At 37.3% G+C, this 17,364-nt stretch overlaps 2 protein-coding genes across 3 annotated transcripts; one reads left to right on the top strand and one right to left on the bottom strand.

Annotated features, from left to right (window-relative positions):
- The first annotated feature begins 6,894 nt into the window (after positions 1-6,894).
- On the top strand, positions 6,895-13,343 carry LOC103445095 (filament-like plant protein 7). 2 transcript variants are annotated; one of them, XM_029092027.2, is made up of 8 exons: positions 6,895-7,557; positions 7,684-7,822; positions 9,288-9,432; positions 9,516-11,934; positions 12,049-12,103; positions 12,399-12,831; positions 12,935-13,020; positions 13,216-13,343. In XM_029092027.2, exons 2-7 carry the CDS (start codon positions 7,715-7,717, stop codon positions 12,976-12,978), a joined length of 3,204 nt encoding a protein of 1,067 aa, XP_028947860.1. In that variant the 5' UTR covers positions 6,895-7,557; positions 7,684-7,714; the 3' UTR covers positions 12,979-13,020; positions 13,216-13,343. The 2 variants fall into 2 exon arrangements, with proteins under 2 accessions (XP_028947860.1, XP_070672067.1); XM_070815966.1 differs by lacking the exon at positions 13,216-13,343 and having other exon boundaries at positions 12,935-13,198.
- Positions 13,344-13,609: 266 nt separating this feature from the next.
- LOC103445096 (protein IN CHLOROPLAST ATPASE BIOGENESIS, chloroplastic-like) lies at positions 13,610-16,354 on the bottom strand. The gene is made up of 11 exons (XM_029092038.2): positions 16,195-16,354; positions 16,010-16,093; positions 15,488-15,562; positions 15,351-15,393; positions 15,224-15,281; positions 14,938-15,105; positions 14,795-14,857; positions 14,608-14,702; positions 14,425-14,506; positions 14,038-14,148; positions 13,610-13,948 (listed from the first exon to the last, which is right to left on the bottom strand). The coding sequence occupies exons 1-11, from the start codon at positions 16,307-16,309 to the stop codon at positions 13,808-13,810; spliced, it is 1,035 nt and encodes a 344-aa protein (XP_028947871.1). The 5' UTR covers positions 16,310-16,354; the 3' UTR covers positions 13,610-13,807.
- Between the last annotated feature and the right edge of the window lie 1,010 nt (positions 16,355-17,364).

Genomic DNA, 17,364 nt, shown 5'->3' with positions numbered 1-17,364 from the left:
CAACTTAAGTCAGGTTCATACCATTCGGTACCTCCCAGCCAAACCAATGAGGTACCTCTCTTTCACTGTTGTGGTAGTATCAGATTCGAAAATTTGGTAAGCTTCCACTTTCTATACTACTGCTTCAAGAGCAAGTTAAAGACATAGAAGGACAAGAAAAATCTTCTCCAATCAAAATTTGAACGAATTCTATAAACTTTAGAACTATATTTATTCATGGATGTTTTGCTTCAAGCAAGATCATTTTTCATGATCAAAGAGTACAATTAGTTTTTACCTAAATCGAGGCTAAGGGATGGCCAGATGTGGCAGGACCTAAAAGTTTCGATCGGTTTAAGTTTTATAGATTCTAAGGTGGATTCAAGCCTGCAATGGTTGATGGGGAGTCTATTGGTGGTCTTGAAATTGCCCAATTCAACAAGGATTGACGAAATCACTCGTTATATTCTCTTGAGTTCTAACTAAGCTAGAGGATTCCTCGATTTGGCTTCGAGCTCGAGGGCTCTGTTTGTCTCTGGGTTCGGGGCGAGGATAATGAGTTAGTGGCGGTGGTATTCTTGCTAGGGTGAAGTCAATGATGAGGTGGTTTGTTGTCCTAAAAAAGAATAAGAGAAAAGAGTTGAGGGAGAAAGAGTGACTCGGGAAAGGAGAGAAAGAAGTGGGTCCCACCAACTGACAAAACAAGATAGAACAATAAAGAATATTGGTAGTGCACAGACGAATTGTGAAATTACAAGAATGCCATTGACTTCGTTGTTTCGAAGATTCTTCGTTTTACTCCGAATTTTGTTCCTCTTGAGCTCATGCCTTCATAGTCACGAGAGCTACAAGAATATGCTAAGAGAATGGATCTGTTCACTGTGTGTGTGTTTGGGTCAAGCCAAAACAATAAATTAATTATGCATTAGGCCTAATTAGAAAATGATAAAATAAATTAGCCAACTTGTCTAACAAGTCCAGCTAGCAAACCAACAGTACTACAGTCTATAGCCAGTGATACTGACAACTATTGATGTCTTGAAAAACAAGTTGTGGAGTTCCGAGAGGGCAAAATTGCCATTTAGCCCTCACCTTGAAATGTACACAACTCGTTTGTAAGGACAAGTACTATCTAAGTAAGACGAGAAGAGGGACAAAAAAAATAAAAGAATTCAGATGTTTACATAGGATTTCTACTTTGCCCGCTAAAGGCATTTTTGTAATTTTATAGCATCCGGAGATAAAATACAATAAATCTTAAGACGAATGTAATAGATGTCTCGTCATGCTTTCATGCTTGGATTCCTACACACTGAATGGGCTTTGATTGATTATTTTGGCATGGGCTGCACTGCAATCATTTCCATAAGTAGAAGTTACTTGGTCTTTAAAGCCAAGCCTTTCTTGTCACCCAACCACCAAATTTAGTCTTTTCTGTTTTCTAAGCTAAGCATATTGCCTTCATGTGACATGCATTTGGGTTTTGCTTGCAACTAAAGAATTTACCCAAAATAAATTATCTTTGAAATATTGAAAAACTGGCTAGGTTGGTGGCAAACAATGTACCCATCTCTTTTCTTGCAATTTTGGAGTTTTTGAAAGGCGGTTTCTAATAGTTTGCCTTAGGTTTTTGAAAACACCAAAAGTGGTATATGGGAAGTGATGTTTGTCGACTCCAATTTAGAATAATAGGTCTTAAATTGCATGCTGTCAGTCCGCAAAGAAGGAAACCCAACAACGTTTTAGGGTTTTAGGTTCGGTGGGAGGTTTAGCTCAAGCTAGGGCCAGGCCTATATAACCTAAAGCCCTAGAGAGCTTCAGCTGCAGAAAGAGGAAGATCATATGACCCAGTAAGGTATGAGCAGTGATTTGACTTCCATGTCTGTTGCGGTCAATTATATAATGATATATAGTGTTCTATCCCGTGTTCTGAACACACTGAAAATCTCTCGAACTTGACATCTATGTTCCAAAACTTCAATGTTCTCAATAACATAATGGAAGAAGCACTTGAAAAAAAAAACTAGCTGTAATTAAAACCACACAAGTGTTTCAGCAAGACTTGAGTAAATGGATCACTTGCTTACCTTTTGCATCAAACAAGTTATGGGGAATCTTCAATAGTGGTGTCATATAGTCGGTCATGTAGAGCAAACCAGTAAGACGAGTTTGAAGCCAAAACATAAATCTACACGAAAAGTACATAGGCAAAATATCTTGTTTCGTGCAAAATTATATTTACAATCTTCAAGCCCATCTCTTAAATGGTTTCTTTCCACCAAAAACAAAAGAACCCTAAGTTTTCTAGATGGGTTTTGGGTTCTTACAAATTTTGGACCTTCCTTTAGCTATACAAAGCTTGACCATAGTCTGTATGATATGTTTGGGCTTCAGGGAGGAAGCCCATATGTATTGGGAAATAGCAGAACCCTACCTCAATTTGAATCTTTTGGTGTTTTCCTACCCTTCATTGTTTTGATACAATTCTATTGGAGAAAGGGATTTCGAATATATCAAAGTTGGATTTAGACATCTCATTTATAAGTGTAGCAAAATACCATTAGAACATGGTCTTATCTCAAATTTTTAAATGCCAAATGATGTGGCAACATCTCATTAATTTGTTTCTACTTGTGCCCATTTTCATTCTCATTTATTTCTATCTCGCAATTGACGTGATACAACTTATTAAATTGAATTGGATTAGATTCAATTTGATTCACACCAAAACTCCATCATCTAATCCAATCATGCCAATTTTGAAATTTAGAGATTCAATCCAATTTTTCAAGTCACTGAAACGATCAAAGTTCTTAATTTCTCTGCACTCAATCCCTACTTCTCACTTCTTTACTTTTTTTGTTTGAAAATAATGCACGATAGCTTTTTATGAGTGCAAATGATAGCTTCCTTTCATTTTCACACGTACATGTAATAATTAAATTGAGTCAAATTTCGAACCAACTACTCACTAAATTACTGTTGCAGTTTCTAGGTTGAATGCATTTACAAGGAGAATAGGCCAAATGGTACCTTAAAATTCACAACTCTAAGGTAGAGAACTAGATGTTTGCTCGTTAGGTGTGGGATGTGACTTTTGCCTTTATCAATCCTTGTTTTGGTAGGAAGGATATATGTACTATCTTGTTTTCATCAGATTCGAAAAGGGTAATATTATCCACACATTCATTTTTATTTTGTATAAATCATTTTCAATTTGGATTGAATGACAACTTCCCAAAATTTCATAATTTTATCTTTTTTCCTTTAAAACTCAAAAGTTGTAATATCGTTGCCAATACAAGTTGTATGTTTATGTTGATATTGTATTTGTTTCAAAACAATGTCGTTTCATATTGTTTCAAAAATAAATTATACTAGAATTTTAAGATCAATCAAACCCAAACATGACTTAATTTTAATAAATCATAAGTAAAGGTCATCAACTTGATCGCAAGTTTTATGTTTGAATAATGTGAAGTTCGTTGGTCTAAGTCGTCAGTCATGATGATGAGCTTATTTGGAAGTTCTTTTTAAAATGATTGAAATTGCTTGTAGAGAAAATATTTTTGGATTCTAATAGCACTTGAAGTGCTTCTTTCAAGATTCATTTGCGTTTTTATTAAAAAAAAATTTTTAAAAATAATTTCACTAAAAATATTTTCAATTATTTTAAAAGTACTTCCAAACAACTCTATCATCGCACATCATGCCTTAATAGAGTTAGCAACAACCGTCCAATTTTACCAAATTTGTCAAGGACATATAGTTACTTGCCACCTGAAATTAAATGTACCAAATGTATTTAATATCAACTTATGATAACTCCACCAATTGTACGTATCACGTGTGGTTGTCTTTTGTTGTACCACCCTATGCACTCGGAGCCAAACAAGACAACATATATATAAAAAATATCTACACTTACATAAAATAATTGAAACACCAACAAAGAGCGTGAGAGATCCAGTGATAAAGGACATGAACTAAAATTTTTTAATAAACAAAAAATGTGAGAAGTTTTGGATTCGATGCTCCGAGCTGGTGAGTCTGCTTGACTATGACGATAGGCAGAGTGAAATTCCCATAGCCTCTTCAAATGCCGAAACAGATAAATAACCGTGACTTATCATTCGTTGTCTTATTTTTTTAGAAAAATAAAAAACAAAGAGTGTAACATGGGTTTTGTCTTAGTGCTTCGTAGCATGTACTACGAAAAAAATATTAAAAATATTTTAAAAGATGCTCGAATATGTTGCGATGAAGTCCTAAAATAAGTTTGTATAAAGTAGATAGAAATTAAAAGTCGAGAGAAGAGTTACATAGAGTGAGCGAGGTTGATTAAATTATGAAATTACTTAATCGTACATAATTAAATTCAAGTTTTAGACAACTAATAATTTTTTTTTTCAAATTAAAATGAGGTTTTAGAGTCATAGGAACGATGCTAACATTACAACGAGTTTGCAGTGAGTGAGCCTAACTGGCGACCACTCAGATAATGACATGTGTGTAATTGTACTTTCTCTTATAGGTTTTTGTAACTTTTTTTTTCGGCTTCTAGTTGTATATTTTTTTTGACAATCGATATTATTTACATTAAAGATGAGGTGGTGAATTTAGTCTCACAATGAGCTAGTAATAATGTAGTTTAAATTCACTTTTAGCGAGAATCAAATTTAAAAGCTCTCACTTATCACTAGATCGTACTATTAAGTGGTAATTTCCAGTTGTATTTAATTTAAGAAAAATCACATGTCCTAAACCCATATCTAGATCGAATTCCAATTCAGATCCAGTTCTCTGTCTCCCCATTAAATGATCTTCGATAGATTTTTTTTGTTAACAGAGGTTGAGACACAACATTAAAATGTTGAGGGAGAAATGCAAAGGTCTTCTGATTCAGAATTTGTTTGATGTGAAATTCATATTACATTGAAATTGAATGAAAACTTATATATGATGAATTGTATTTTGCCATGAAAATATGAATTTCCGGAAAATATTTGTTGGTGCTAAAATGGAGAAGCAGCCTTGCAATTGTTGGCTCTCGGTTTCTAATTTTTTCTAACTTTTTTTTTAATCAACCGTTCAATTTGAAATGAATGAATATTAACCGTTTAATATACACTGTCTAAAGATTTAGTGTATATAATTATAAAAAAATAATAATAATTTGTTGAGTCGGTGGCAATGGCATTCGACAAGTAGTGGTTCGATGTCGATTTTTAATATCATGAGTGGAAAAAGAGTTAGCCCAGGTCAACTATTTGATTATGGTTATTGATGTCTTGCACTTCAGCTTTCTGACTTGCCTCCACAAAACTATGGGCTGATTTGGTATTGCTGTACTTTGAAAAAAAGCTGCTGTGAGAATAAGTGGCTGTGCTGTGAGAATAAGCGGCTGTGAAATAAATCAGCAGAGCGTTTGGTAAACGTTTTTGTAAAAGTGCTTTTGGAAAAAAAAACAGTCTGATAGTGGGTCTTTTCATTAAAGGAGCACTTTAGCTCCATGTGCTTTGAAAAAAAGCCAGTTTTCCAAAGCTGCAAATAGCAGCTTCAACTTTTTCCTTTGATTTCAGCTTATTCTCACAGCAGCTTCCAAAATAAGCCTTTTTTTTTCAGTTTACCAAACACCTAAAACCCTCACAGCTTTTTTTCATAGGTGCTTTTTTTTTAAGCACCTCACTCCCAAACTAGGTGTATATCACCTTTTACATCGCCAATTTTAGACTTTAATATTTGGAATTAACTTGGCTTTTAATAGTGGAGGAGGAGTTCCTCCTCAATTCATTTCATAGCCGATTCACGAAATTTCATATTTGTAAGCTATGTTTTCTCAGAAGTCGTTGTAAAGCGTATAAAGGACAATACTCTTTCCTCTAATTTTTTGTGATTAATTCTTTATTAACTCAACTTGAATTCTTCATGCCATGAAAATCTCTATATATTTTTTTTTCAATCGTAATTTATTACTAACATAATGTACACGAAACAAGAAGTTCACTGACTCCATCACCATTCTAGCTAGAACAAAGAAAACACCCCCACTTATACAATAAGTGGAAAAAACAACACTAATTGGTCACATGTAATTGTTTATTTGCACGTACATAATTTACTTCCCTTCGTCCTCGCAAGAAAAAACTTTCTTTCAGAGTTTTTTAAAGGAAAATTAAAGGAAAATCTAAAAAAACTTTAGTTTTAATAAAAAAAATGACAAATAAAGGTGTAGTGAATAAAAAAACTTTAGTTTTAATAAAAATGTGATTTTTCATTAAAATTGAACAGTACCAGAAGTGTTTCGTTAAAACTTCATTTTTTAAAACATTTAAAAAATTGGGAATATATATATATATATAATAAGTAATTTTAGATGAAAAAATTAATAAGCATGTGCCAATTTTAATATTCAGATATTAAGTATGATTAAATATAATACGATTACATTTAGATAATATGTCATTCTAAATATTCTGACAAAATCAGTCATGTTTAAATGCGTAGTGTTAATATCTTCACTGTGCGTAAAACTCATTCTCTGTAATCACGCTCACAATGACTAATGCTAGCACATATTGCGATTGTATTGGATAATAACGTACAATTTTTTTTGTTCTTAATTTTTTCCAGGAAATGAAGTATCAAAATCAAATTAACCACCACCAGATGGTCCAGTGTTGGGAACAAATTTTAGGCCCTATCTCATAGCACATTTTGATTCCGGACGCTACTGATTTGCACGATGGTGGTAAAAAAGAGATTGAAATGTCTACGTGAGTCTTTATGGCCCCCGAAAAGGTGGACTGCCATTTCTACGCTAAGAGGAGAAAATGAACTTAACCTCACAATGAACTAATAATAATGTAGTTCAAATTTTTCTTTAACAAGAATCAAACTTAAAACATTTCCCTTACAACTAAAAAGCAATATCACTGTACCGTAGCATCAGCTGGTCTTATTTTCAAAGAAAACAGTATCAAAATCGAACTATAGTTCACAAAAAAAAAAAAAAAAATACAGTCGCAATTGTTGAAGACCGTTGTCAACAAGGACAACGACTTCCGCTCTTCCAGTCCGTCGGATGAACGCAAAAAACGACCAATAAATAAACGGAACTCGACGACTCACCAGCTACACGTACGCTTCGGCTCTCGTGTCAGAAGCTCAGATCCATTTCCGGCTCCCCCAACTGTATCTTCCTCCATACTCCTCTCTCTCTGTCTACATTTTCCCACTCTTCACTTTTCCCGCATTTCACTTTTCCTGTTTACCAAACACACACCCTCTCTCTCTCTGTCTCTCTCTCTCTCTCTCTGACTCTCACTTTCTCTCTCTAGGAAAGCTAAAGCTTGGTGGTTGGGTCAGCCTCCATTTCGTTATCATCAACTCCTCCTTCGAGTCCGCTCTCTCTGCAACCAAATCAAACTGTCGGTGGTGGGATCGGACTTCGTTGATGGTTTCTCTCTCATAAAATTTCTCTCTCTAATTACCGCAATTTCTATAGAGAAATAGAAATTTCAGCTCCTCTGCATTTTCTGGTATTGGGATTTTGCTCGTTCATGCAATGCTCACCTGGTTGGTACTTAATCTGTTGATTTTTTCTTTTGGGTGTAATTATTTTTGGGTTTTGAAATTTGGGTTTAATCTGTTTGTTTGCATGCATCTGGTTGTGATTGGATTGAGTGGTTGTTTGGATTTTAGAGAGGCAGCAAGTGGGTTGGGGAGGTGAATCATGGACCACAAGCCATGGCTTTGGAGGAAGAAATCTGCAGATAAAACCAATTCAGCAGCAGCAGAAGGAGACAAAGTCAATGTCTCAGTCAAAGGAAATGGAGAGGAGGTACACATTTTCCTTAACTTTTATGTTAAATTCATAGTTTAGTGAAATCCATGATGTTTTATTCCAATCTACATTACCTGTAAGTAGGAGGGGTATTTTGATATGGATCAAAGTAACTAAAAATTGGACATATTTCAAAAATCAAAAGTTAATAAAAATTGGACCTATTTCAAAAGTAGGCCTATAAAATTGGATCTATTTCAAAATTTCCCTAAGTAGAAATGTTTATGGTTTTTCTTATGCTATTATGCTAGTTCCCCTTAAAAGGAACACTTATGTAAGGTCCAAGGTTGTTCTTGTTCCTTGGAGATTCACTTGAGACATTCTTAAAATCGAATAACTTCTTGCAGTTCAAACAACTATATTGGCATAAGGAGGCCATTTTTTTTTTTAAGAAAACTGGTCATGCATTACACTAGTGAAAGTAGAAACAGGAAATTGTAGCAAAGGTGCTTAAGCTATACCATAAGTTTGGTTTTGGTCCCTGAACTCTACTAACAGTTGCTCTCGTCCTCGAATTATGCCCCGTGTTGCACTTGTGATCCTTTTGTTAAGTCCTTCGACTTTTGTGTTAAGTTAAGGGGTAAATTGGGTATTTTAAGGAGTTTCGATCATACGCACGAAGTTTTGTGAATAGGTCACGAGCTATTTTAAGGAGTTCCTCCTCAATCCCCTCAACTTCAAGGAAAAGTTTTGGAGAAACTATTAGTAGAGTTCAGGACGAAAACTAAACTCGTGGTATAGATCAAGTACCTTTGCTAAAAGTTAGTCAGTATATCTTAGTGGGTTTTGATGACCAGAGAATAGAGATTTTACAGGAGAGTGGGTCAATTTTGACAAAATTTCCTTTTCAATATGTTAAGCCTTCAACTTTTAGATAAATATTTATATCAATCAGAAGTTTTCCCGCACTTAGTGGGAAAAGGCTTTGTTGTTTGTTGTTGTAGAAGTTTTCGACCGCAAGAACTGTGATATATCTTAAGGTTAAAAAACTAGTGCTAAAGTTTCAAAGTTTCTCCTATGTCAGAAATTAGCATTAGAGAAAGACACTAAATTGGCCCCAATTATCTATTCCACAAACCAAGCCTACAATAATATGATTGTCAATCAAAAGGACAAACCTGCGTGGGGTAAATTTTATAGAGACATCAGGTATGCGTCCCCTGTGGCAGCGGGGATTCTGAAACCAGTTTTAGACTTTTGATGATCCTAACCAGTCAACTGCTGTCAAAAAGGATTTCCTCATAATGTGTACAGTTTTTCTAAGAGAGTAATGGTAATTAGTTATCATCGTTTACGGATGTTTATGATTCCTGTTGTTTGAGGTTGCTACATATGTTTTCATTCAGAACTATGTTTTTTTATTCTTATTTTTTATTTTTAAATAATTTTCAGAACTGTTCAATATTCTTGGAGGCATTAATGATACTATTTTTCACTTTACTTTGTTTGCTTTCTTTTTTAGGTAGAAGCACTTCAGGCTGAGAAGGCAGAACTGGAGAACAACCTGAAAGCTCTAAGCGATAAGCTTGCTTCAGCTCTCTCTGAATGTAACAGTAAAGATGCACTTGTGAAAAAACATGCCAAAACGGCACAGGATGCTGTTCAAGGTAATTCATGAGTCGAAAAGTTCCAATAATCTGTGCATTTTGTCAGTATATTGTCTTCATTTTCATATGGATGTTTTATATAGGCTGGGAGAAGGTGGAAGCAGATGCGGGGTTTCTGAAGCATGAATTAGATAAATCTTTCCAAGTCAGAGCAGCTGGTGAAGAAAGAATAGCTCAATTGGATGGAGCCCTCAAGGACTGCATGCAGCAGCTACGATTTGTTCGAGAAGAGCAGGAGCAAAGGGTTCACGAGGCTATGATGAAGGCATCAAGAGAATTCGAGAAATCCAAGATGGCGTTGGAGGAGAAGTTAGCAGAGACTACTAGAAGGCTTTCTAAAATCGGTGCTGAAAACACCCATCTTAGTAACGCTCTTTTAGTGAAGGATAAGTTGATAGAAGATTTAAGAAAACAATTGACACAGGTGGAAGCTGATTTCAATGCACTCACGCTCAGATTAGAATCCACTGAGAAAGATAATGCTTCTTTGAAATATGAGGTACGGGTGCTTGAGAAAGAGCTTGAGATCCGGAATGAAGAGAGAGAATTCAATCGTCGAACCGCTGATGCATCACACAAGCAGAATTTGGAGGGTGCAAAGAAAATTGCAAAGTTAGAATCAGAATGTCAGAGGCTGCGGCTTCTAGTCCGGAAGCGGTTACCAGGCCCTGCTGCTTTGGCAAAAATGAAAAATGAAGTGGAAATGCTAGGACGGGACTCTGTTGGCATGGGGAGGAGAAAGTTGAATGACTCCACAGTTGATAACTTTCCTGAGACTCCCAGCAAAAAGGTTAACATTTTGACTGAGCAGTTATATGCTATGGAAGAAGAAAACCAGACTCTCAAGGAAGCACTCAATAAGAAGATAAATGAACTCCAGTTCTCCAGAAACATGTATGCCCGTGTAGCTTCTAAATTATCGCAATCTGAGACACCGCTTGAAGAATCATTAAAGGGCCAGGCAACCATGGAGTCAATGAGGAGTAATCTTCTGTCACAAGAAGTCTCTGTAGCATCTATGTCTGATATTGGCAGCGATGATAAGGTTAGTTGTGCCGATTCATGGGCATCTGCCTTGATTACAGAACTGGAGCACTTCAGAGCTGAAAAACAAAAAGGGTCTCTGATGAACAAAACTGTAGGAGCTTCAGACATAAATCTGATGGATGACTTTGTTGAAATGGAAAAATTAGCAGTCGTTTCTGCTGATAAACAAAGTGCTGGTTCTCCTGTTTCTTCAGTCCAGGCATTTGCGCGCCCCTTGGAATCTGAGTATTCCTCCGAACTTGTGGGCAGCCAGATGGTCCCTATTTTGGACGGTGAGTCAGGCTTCAGTTTGTCAAACAGGGAGACCAGGTTTAACAATATTGTCAATGGCAAAGCTCCTCATTGGGTTGAGGATATAGTGAAACTGGTGATGGAGCACAACCGTGTTGCAGGAAGAAGCCCCGAACAGATACTTAAAGACTTAAGAATAGCTTTGGCATGTACAGAAGATCCAAAGCCTGGTGAATTTGTTAATGCAAGGACAAATCGAAGCCATCTTGATGCATTGAATCCTTCCTCCGTTAAGAGCTGCACCTCATGGAAAGGTTCAGATAAATCTCTAGTAAACGATTCACCCAGAGGAGTAAGTGATGTGGACATCTCAAACCCACAGAAGAGTAATCCGCAGTTCCAGCCAGATCTGAGTAAGTCATTATGTAAAGTAATTGAGCTTATTGAAGGAATCCACGTTCCATCTCCAGATTATAACCCAGAGAATGGATCCAGGAAGGACGGAAACGTGTCGACATTTAAAAACTCGGAAAACGCAGGCTACATGGTTCGTGTTTTCCAGTGGAAAGCTTCTGAACTCGGTGATCTTTTACAACAGTTTGTTCATGCTTGCTATGATCTGTTGAATGGAAAGGCTGGTCTCGAAAAATTTGCCAAAGAATTAACTGCTGCATTGGACTGGATTTTAAACCACTGCTTTTCACTTCAAGATGTTTCAAGCATGAAGGATGCAATTAAGAAGGAATTTGATTGGGATGATACACGAAGTGAAACCGAAGGAGAAGTTGGAGCGGTTGGTCACTTGTCAAATGGCCATATTATACAAATAGAAGAGCTGCAGGCCAATCTGGTAAAGGAAAACAGAAAGTTAAAGAATGAATTGGTGAATTTAGAATCTGCAAGGAGAGAGTTGGAAGGGAGACTTCAGTCGGCCAGTGATAAGAGCGAATACCTGATTAACCAGCTCAAGGAATCTGAAAAAGCTATTGCCAGCTTGAGAACAGAGTTACAATGTTTAAGAGAGTCAAAGGAAATCGTTGAAGATCATTTTAAAAATCACAAGATGATGAATGACGATCTTGAAACGCAGCTTACTGAGGCCAGAGTTGAATTAAACGAAGCTCTCCAAAAGTTTTCATCCCTAGAAGTTCATCTGCAGAATAAACACAACTGCTGTGCAGAGTTGGAGGCTACATGCCTGGAACTGCAGCTTCAGCTTGATAGGTACGAATGCTGATATAAACCACAAATACACACACACACACACACACACATACGAATTACAGCTTTACTCATCTACAATATTCATATGCATTTGACGTATTTTTTTATTGGCAGTGTGAAGAAAAGCCCAAATTCCAATCTTAATCAGGAGGAAAGGAAAGCCCAAAATGTGAGTTAATATCCTATTGTTTTACATGCATTTACGTTTGTTTGAGAATCTTTAATTTGTGAATGGTAGCTAATAATTCTACGGTGAAACAGTAATCGCACTAGAAACACCATCGAGAGTGATCGACTTAAATGTAGACTGAGAATTCCGTTTTGAAAGAAAACTACTGCAAGCGAAAAATGTTTCTACCGTGCTTTCTTGTCATTCAGCTGCAATATTACACGAGTTACTGTTTTTACAGTTCAAAGAATTTTGATTCTGAAGGTAAATATTTATTTTCCCCTGAAAATTTCAGGATTGGGAGATAGCAGCTGCTTCAGAAAAGTTGGCCGAATGCCAAGAGACAATACTTAACCTCGGGAAGCAGTTGAAGGCAATGGCTTCACCAAGAGAAGCAGCCCTTTTCGACAAGGTCATCACTAATCCTTCTGATACAGACACCCCCACAGCCAAAGCTGCAAGCCAAACCCCACACAGGAACTCAAACCAACGATCCTCATTACTAGATAAAATGCTAGCAGAAGATGGTGCTAGCGTCAAGGACTATACGTCTCCAACGACAAAAGAGGTTGGCAGTAATTCGACTTCCACGTTCGGTCCTAATATCCTTGTTCTAAATAGTAAATACCAGGATGACAATGCAGCTGTTGGTTCGTTAGCTATAGTGCCCAGCAAGAAATGGGGAGGTGGGAGCCTATGGAGAAAGCTAGTGTGGAGAAAGAAGAAAGGTAACAGCCTAAAGACACCCCTTCCGATTGGCCCATGATCAAATCTCAATCAAATGATAACGCGATAACAATGTCGGTGTTCCTTGCTGTGTTTTGATGGCAGTTTTGTTTGTTTCACACATGTATTTGGAAATAATAAGGATATGACTGCTGTTGGTGATTTGAGAGATTGCAGAGTGCGTCCGAGAGGTAATATTTTGTGTATTACTCGTGTATATATATATCATGGATTTGTAGGCAAATCGGAATTTGAAGCAATGTCAGCACACGACGTGTTTGACAATTGTGTACCCCATCATGTATTTTCCAGTTTTTGCACACGTGTAATCTTCCAAGTAAATAAATATGTTTCTCTTTCGTCCTGATATATTTAAGTTTCTGCAGAACCATTTTAACATCAAGGAAGGATTAGCACCATTTTACAGCTGATCAAGCGGAGTCCAAAGTTATTACTTTTATTTCGGTCCGTTTAATAACCATTTCATTTTTACTTTTTAGTTTTTGTTCATTTCTTCCACTAGCCTTCACTTTTCTTCATTTCTCCCTTCTCCCACATACCATTCCTCTATCTATAATATACAAAAATTAAAAACAAAATGATTACCAAACGAGCTCTTGGATTTCTATAATGCGGCTAATGCCTCAGCAATCTGGACAGGAAATCAACCAACTTTCACAATAAAATTAGCAAAAAAAGTTACCCTAAAAATGCAGATTAAGCAAAGGCATAGTTTGATAATATTATTTAGCTTCCTGGAATCTGGTAATGCCTCAGCAATAGAGAGAAAAACAAACAGAATTTAGAAAATTAAGAGAAATGTGATGTAACATATAATGAGTAAAAAATATAAAGAGAGACAAATTCAGAAAGACGGTGCACATACTAATTACTCAGCACAAAAATCGTCTCCGGTCATGGAGCCAATTTCATGACACTGTATATTCAGTTTTAACATAAATCTCTTTATCTCCATCATCAATCTCTGTATAATACGAATCCTGCAATATCCTGGAGGCCCGCCTCTTTATATCGATCAGCAACCTGCCAGACATAGTCATCCCAAGTCCCGTCAATGGAAGCTAGATCCAGCAAAAATGCTGCTTCATCCAATGCAACCTGCAAATGATGGAACTCTGAGGATAAGAAATTTTTCTTTTTTTTTTTTTCCTATTCTGAGAGTTAATAAGGAATGACGGGTACAAAACCTGCGCAGGGGCCTTTCCCTTTTTAAGATCCGCCTGCCTTCCCTCCTCTGTCACCTTCTCCTTAATGTACTCTATTTGCTCGTCCTCCCATTGCGCTATATTAGCAACTTCCTGTATCGTAAGTACTCAAGTGAATAATGTCGTCGGTCGTACCCAGTGCACAAGGCTCCCGCTTTACGCAAGGTCTGGGAGAGGTGAATGTCGGCTAGCCTTACCTCCATTTTATGGAGAGGCTGCTCCCAAGTCTCGAACCCGAGACCTACCGCTCATGGGCGAAGGCACTTGCCATCGCACCAAGTACTCAAGTGAATAATGTCACAAAAAAAAAATTCATGCAGAGGAACAGGGAGCTGCGACAATCTAGGAATGATCACCAAAAGTAGAAACCTGATAGCTGCAACCCAGTGTCCACCATGGTGATTTTAGAGCTCCCCTAGCGGCGTCTTTAGCTTCAACAGTACGCCCGACCCTATAAAACATTTGATTTTAGAAGTTGGAACTTGAGTGATTCAACTGGCTAATTCAGAACAAATGCATGGGGGAAAGTAGCTAGCAAAGTTTTCTACGAACTTCAGCAAAACCTCAGCATTGAATACGTAAGGCCGTGCAAAACCAGGAAAATGTTCCTTCTTCGTATAGAACTCTCCCGTCACCAAGGCTGAAACCTTTCAAAAGCACACAAAGGAATTAGAATTGTAGATACACACTAATCAAAGATGCCTATAGGCAGTAACCAAAGTGAGGTGATGAATCTTACATAGTCCCCTTCCTCAAAATGCCACTTCACTTTGCGCTCCAAGACATCTGGAAATAAACCAACCTGAAAAGGAACCATTTGTTAAAAGAAAATAAAGGAGGAAGTGAGGTAAACAAAGTAAAATATAGAATTTTCTTTGGTACTTTTCTTAAAAGGTAGAAATCTAGTTTTGAAATCTGCGACTTTGCAAAGTCACCCTTCGTATAAAGTTTCTCCCCAACATCAGCAGAAGCTTGAAAGAGCTCTTCATTTCTTTCTTCAGAGTTCTTAGCATCTTCTTCAGCTAGGATTCTGTGAATAAATTGGTCCACCTGCGGATTAAAGATTGGACGTCTGCTCTGAGAAGAGTTGTATAGCGAGTACATAAATGCATTCACAGTCACATTTAGAGATGTATCGCACTTGCACCACTGGCATTGCTTCACTTACATTCTTGGCTAAAAGCCACACCCCATGCTTCCTGACCTCAACGACTGGCATGTCCATACTGCAGGCATTGGACTAGATGAATCAAACTTTTAAAAAAGGATCAAATTTGTTCTTTCCAAACACTTACCCTGCCGGAGCTGTAGGCCACCGGAGCAGTGCAGTTACAGCACCTATTGACGAGGAAATATTTACAAAATTAGAACAGGCAACTCCTGGGATAATGGGATTGGTCAAATTCCAAATACAAGTAAAGGTTTTCCATACCTGAGCTGTTTCTCGCAAGTGGTATGGCAAGGGGGATTAGCCCTTCCTTGGCTCCCGGAGAAACAATAGATTCACCTGTTCCATAGCAATGTATGTGAGAATTTAGTATTTACATAGAATTTCCATTAGCAATGTATGTAAAAAGCTCCTCTGAGCCAGTCCTTTGCAAACAAATCTCAGTCTGACATGCGTGCAAAAAGTTTTGTGATTTTAACAAGTTAGTTTGCAAGTGCGTCAGACCGTAATTTGAAACTAGGAGCTAAGCACTGTTCCATGTGAAATAACTCTAAATTATAGACCAACAGTTAAACACATTGTCACATGTTGTACTATAATCCTGAGAATGTAGCTAGGCAAATTGTTGTACTATAAATCATTGTCTTTTACAAGTGCCACTGTCACATTAGCATAATTTAAGGTAACAAACCAACATATGCAAATCCGAAAACACAACAAAGTGAGAGAAACCCAACAAATTGATGATGTTTGATGTTAGAAATGTGAAAACTTGAAGAGACCCACCTCTTGTCTTGAGCATTCTCAGCAACTGGCTCAAATGCTGCGGCGGCTGAGTGGAGGCAACCTCCTTGATGAAAGACACATGGTCTGCAATTTCCGACCACAAAATCAATTCCCAAACTTTAAAAAACAGTAACATTAATAAGCACTTTCTAAAAAGATCCAAGCCAAACAGTGCCTTAAGTTACCTTGCGTGACAAAGGAATAAGAGCAGCGCGGCCGAGCTCTGCCGTGCCGAAGAAGCACAGTGGGCAGAGCGGTGGCGCGAGAGCCTCCGCACACCAATCCGCCGCAAACTTTCATTTTTGTGGGTCTCTGGTGCTCTCTGGTTTGTCTTTTGTTTATCTTTTATCTGAGCATCAAAATTCTCAGCCACATTGGATTGGGCCACAAAAATTCTAAATTGACTACCCAGCCCAGGGAGAAAAGCCTCTGGCCCAGAAGTGCTATCTTGGGCCTCAACAAAAGGCATAGAGTTGTGCAAGTGTGTGCTTTCAAATACAATAAACTCGCTCGTAAGCAAAGGTATAGCTGAGTTTGTTCAGAGTATTCACCATTGTATGCTAGTTTTAAATTCGATTCACGTGTCTAAATTTTGAGGTAATCAACTTTTGTGTACATGAAAAAAATTGAGGTTTTAAGTAACCTAACAACTTATAAGCCCTTGCATAGTTTAGTTTTTCTGATTATGACTTTGTCCTCACATTCTTACACGCCCCCTTATTTGTGGAGAATTTTCAAGCTTAATACGTGGACAACACAAATTAGACGATTTTTAAAATATGCATAATAAAGGACCAAACTTTCTAAATTCCAAGGATCAATTGGAGAATGCAGATGGATTCATTGCAAATACTAGAACACATTTAAATCTACAGACCCACATAAATAATCACAGAAATCACACCAAAATCACCACCTAATCATCAAAATCAATGAACAATCCCACAAATTACTCAATGGCCTTTAGCAAAAATTGAATTTAAATAATAGCAATTAAATCCCAACGAAAAAGTAAACAAAAAGCCAACATACCAGTAAGAAGGGCCCAAACAGAACGGCGCGGGTTTGATGCTGGGAAATCTTACTTGTTAGGTTGGGAATTAGGGACGGGGAGGAAGCCGAGAGGTAATGGAGGACAAGTGGTCCTCCCATCATATTTTAATATTTTTTTTTCAAATTAAGCCCAATTGCCCAAACACACCGTTTCACTTACTTTTCTAGGACCGAAACGACGTCGTTTCATCCTGGACTTAAATAATAATAATAATAATAATACTAAGTTTTCCCTTCCCTGCGCAACTGTGGAGAACTGCTGCAGTTGCAGCAATTGTGAGCTGCAATCCGGTGAAACCAGA

Source organism: Malus domestica, chromosome 02, assembly GCF_042453785.1.
Source record: "Malus domestica chromosome 02, GDT2T_hap1".
Lineage (NCBI taxonomy): Eukaryota > Viridiplantae > Streptophyta > Magnoliopsida > Rosales > Rosaceae > Malus > Malus domestica.
This window is presented reverse-complemented; position numbering and strand designations above follow the sequence as displayed.

Coding starts and splice junctions, on each gene's coding strand:
- LOC103445095 (XM_029092027.2), top strand. CDS start 7,715: ATGGACCACAAGCCATGGCTTTGGAGGAAGAAATCTGCAGATAAAACC. Junction 11,935..12,048: donor CTGCAGCTTCAGCTTGATAG/GTACGAATGCTG, acceptor TTTTATTGGCAG/TGTGAAGAAAAGCCCAAATT. Junction 12,832..12,934: donor AGTGTGGAGAAAGAAGAAAG/GTAACAGCCTAA, acceptor TTTTGATGGCAG/TTTTGTTTGTTTCACACATG.
- LOC103445096 (XM_029092038.2), bottom strand. CDS start 16,309: ATGAAAGTTTGCGGCGGATTGGTGTGCGGAGGCTCTCGCGCCACCGCT. Junction 15,106..15,223: donor TGTGGCTTTTAGCCAAGAAT/GTAAGTGAAGCA, acceptor TTTAATCCGCAG/GTGGACCAATTTATTCACAG. Junction 13,949..14,037: donor AGGGAAAGGCCCCTGCGCAG/GTTTTGTACCCG, acceptor CATCATTTGCAG/GTTGCATTGGATGAAGCAGC.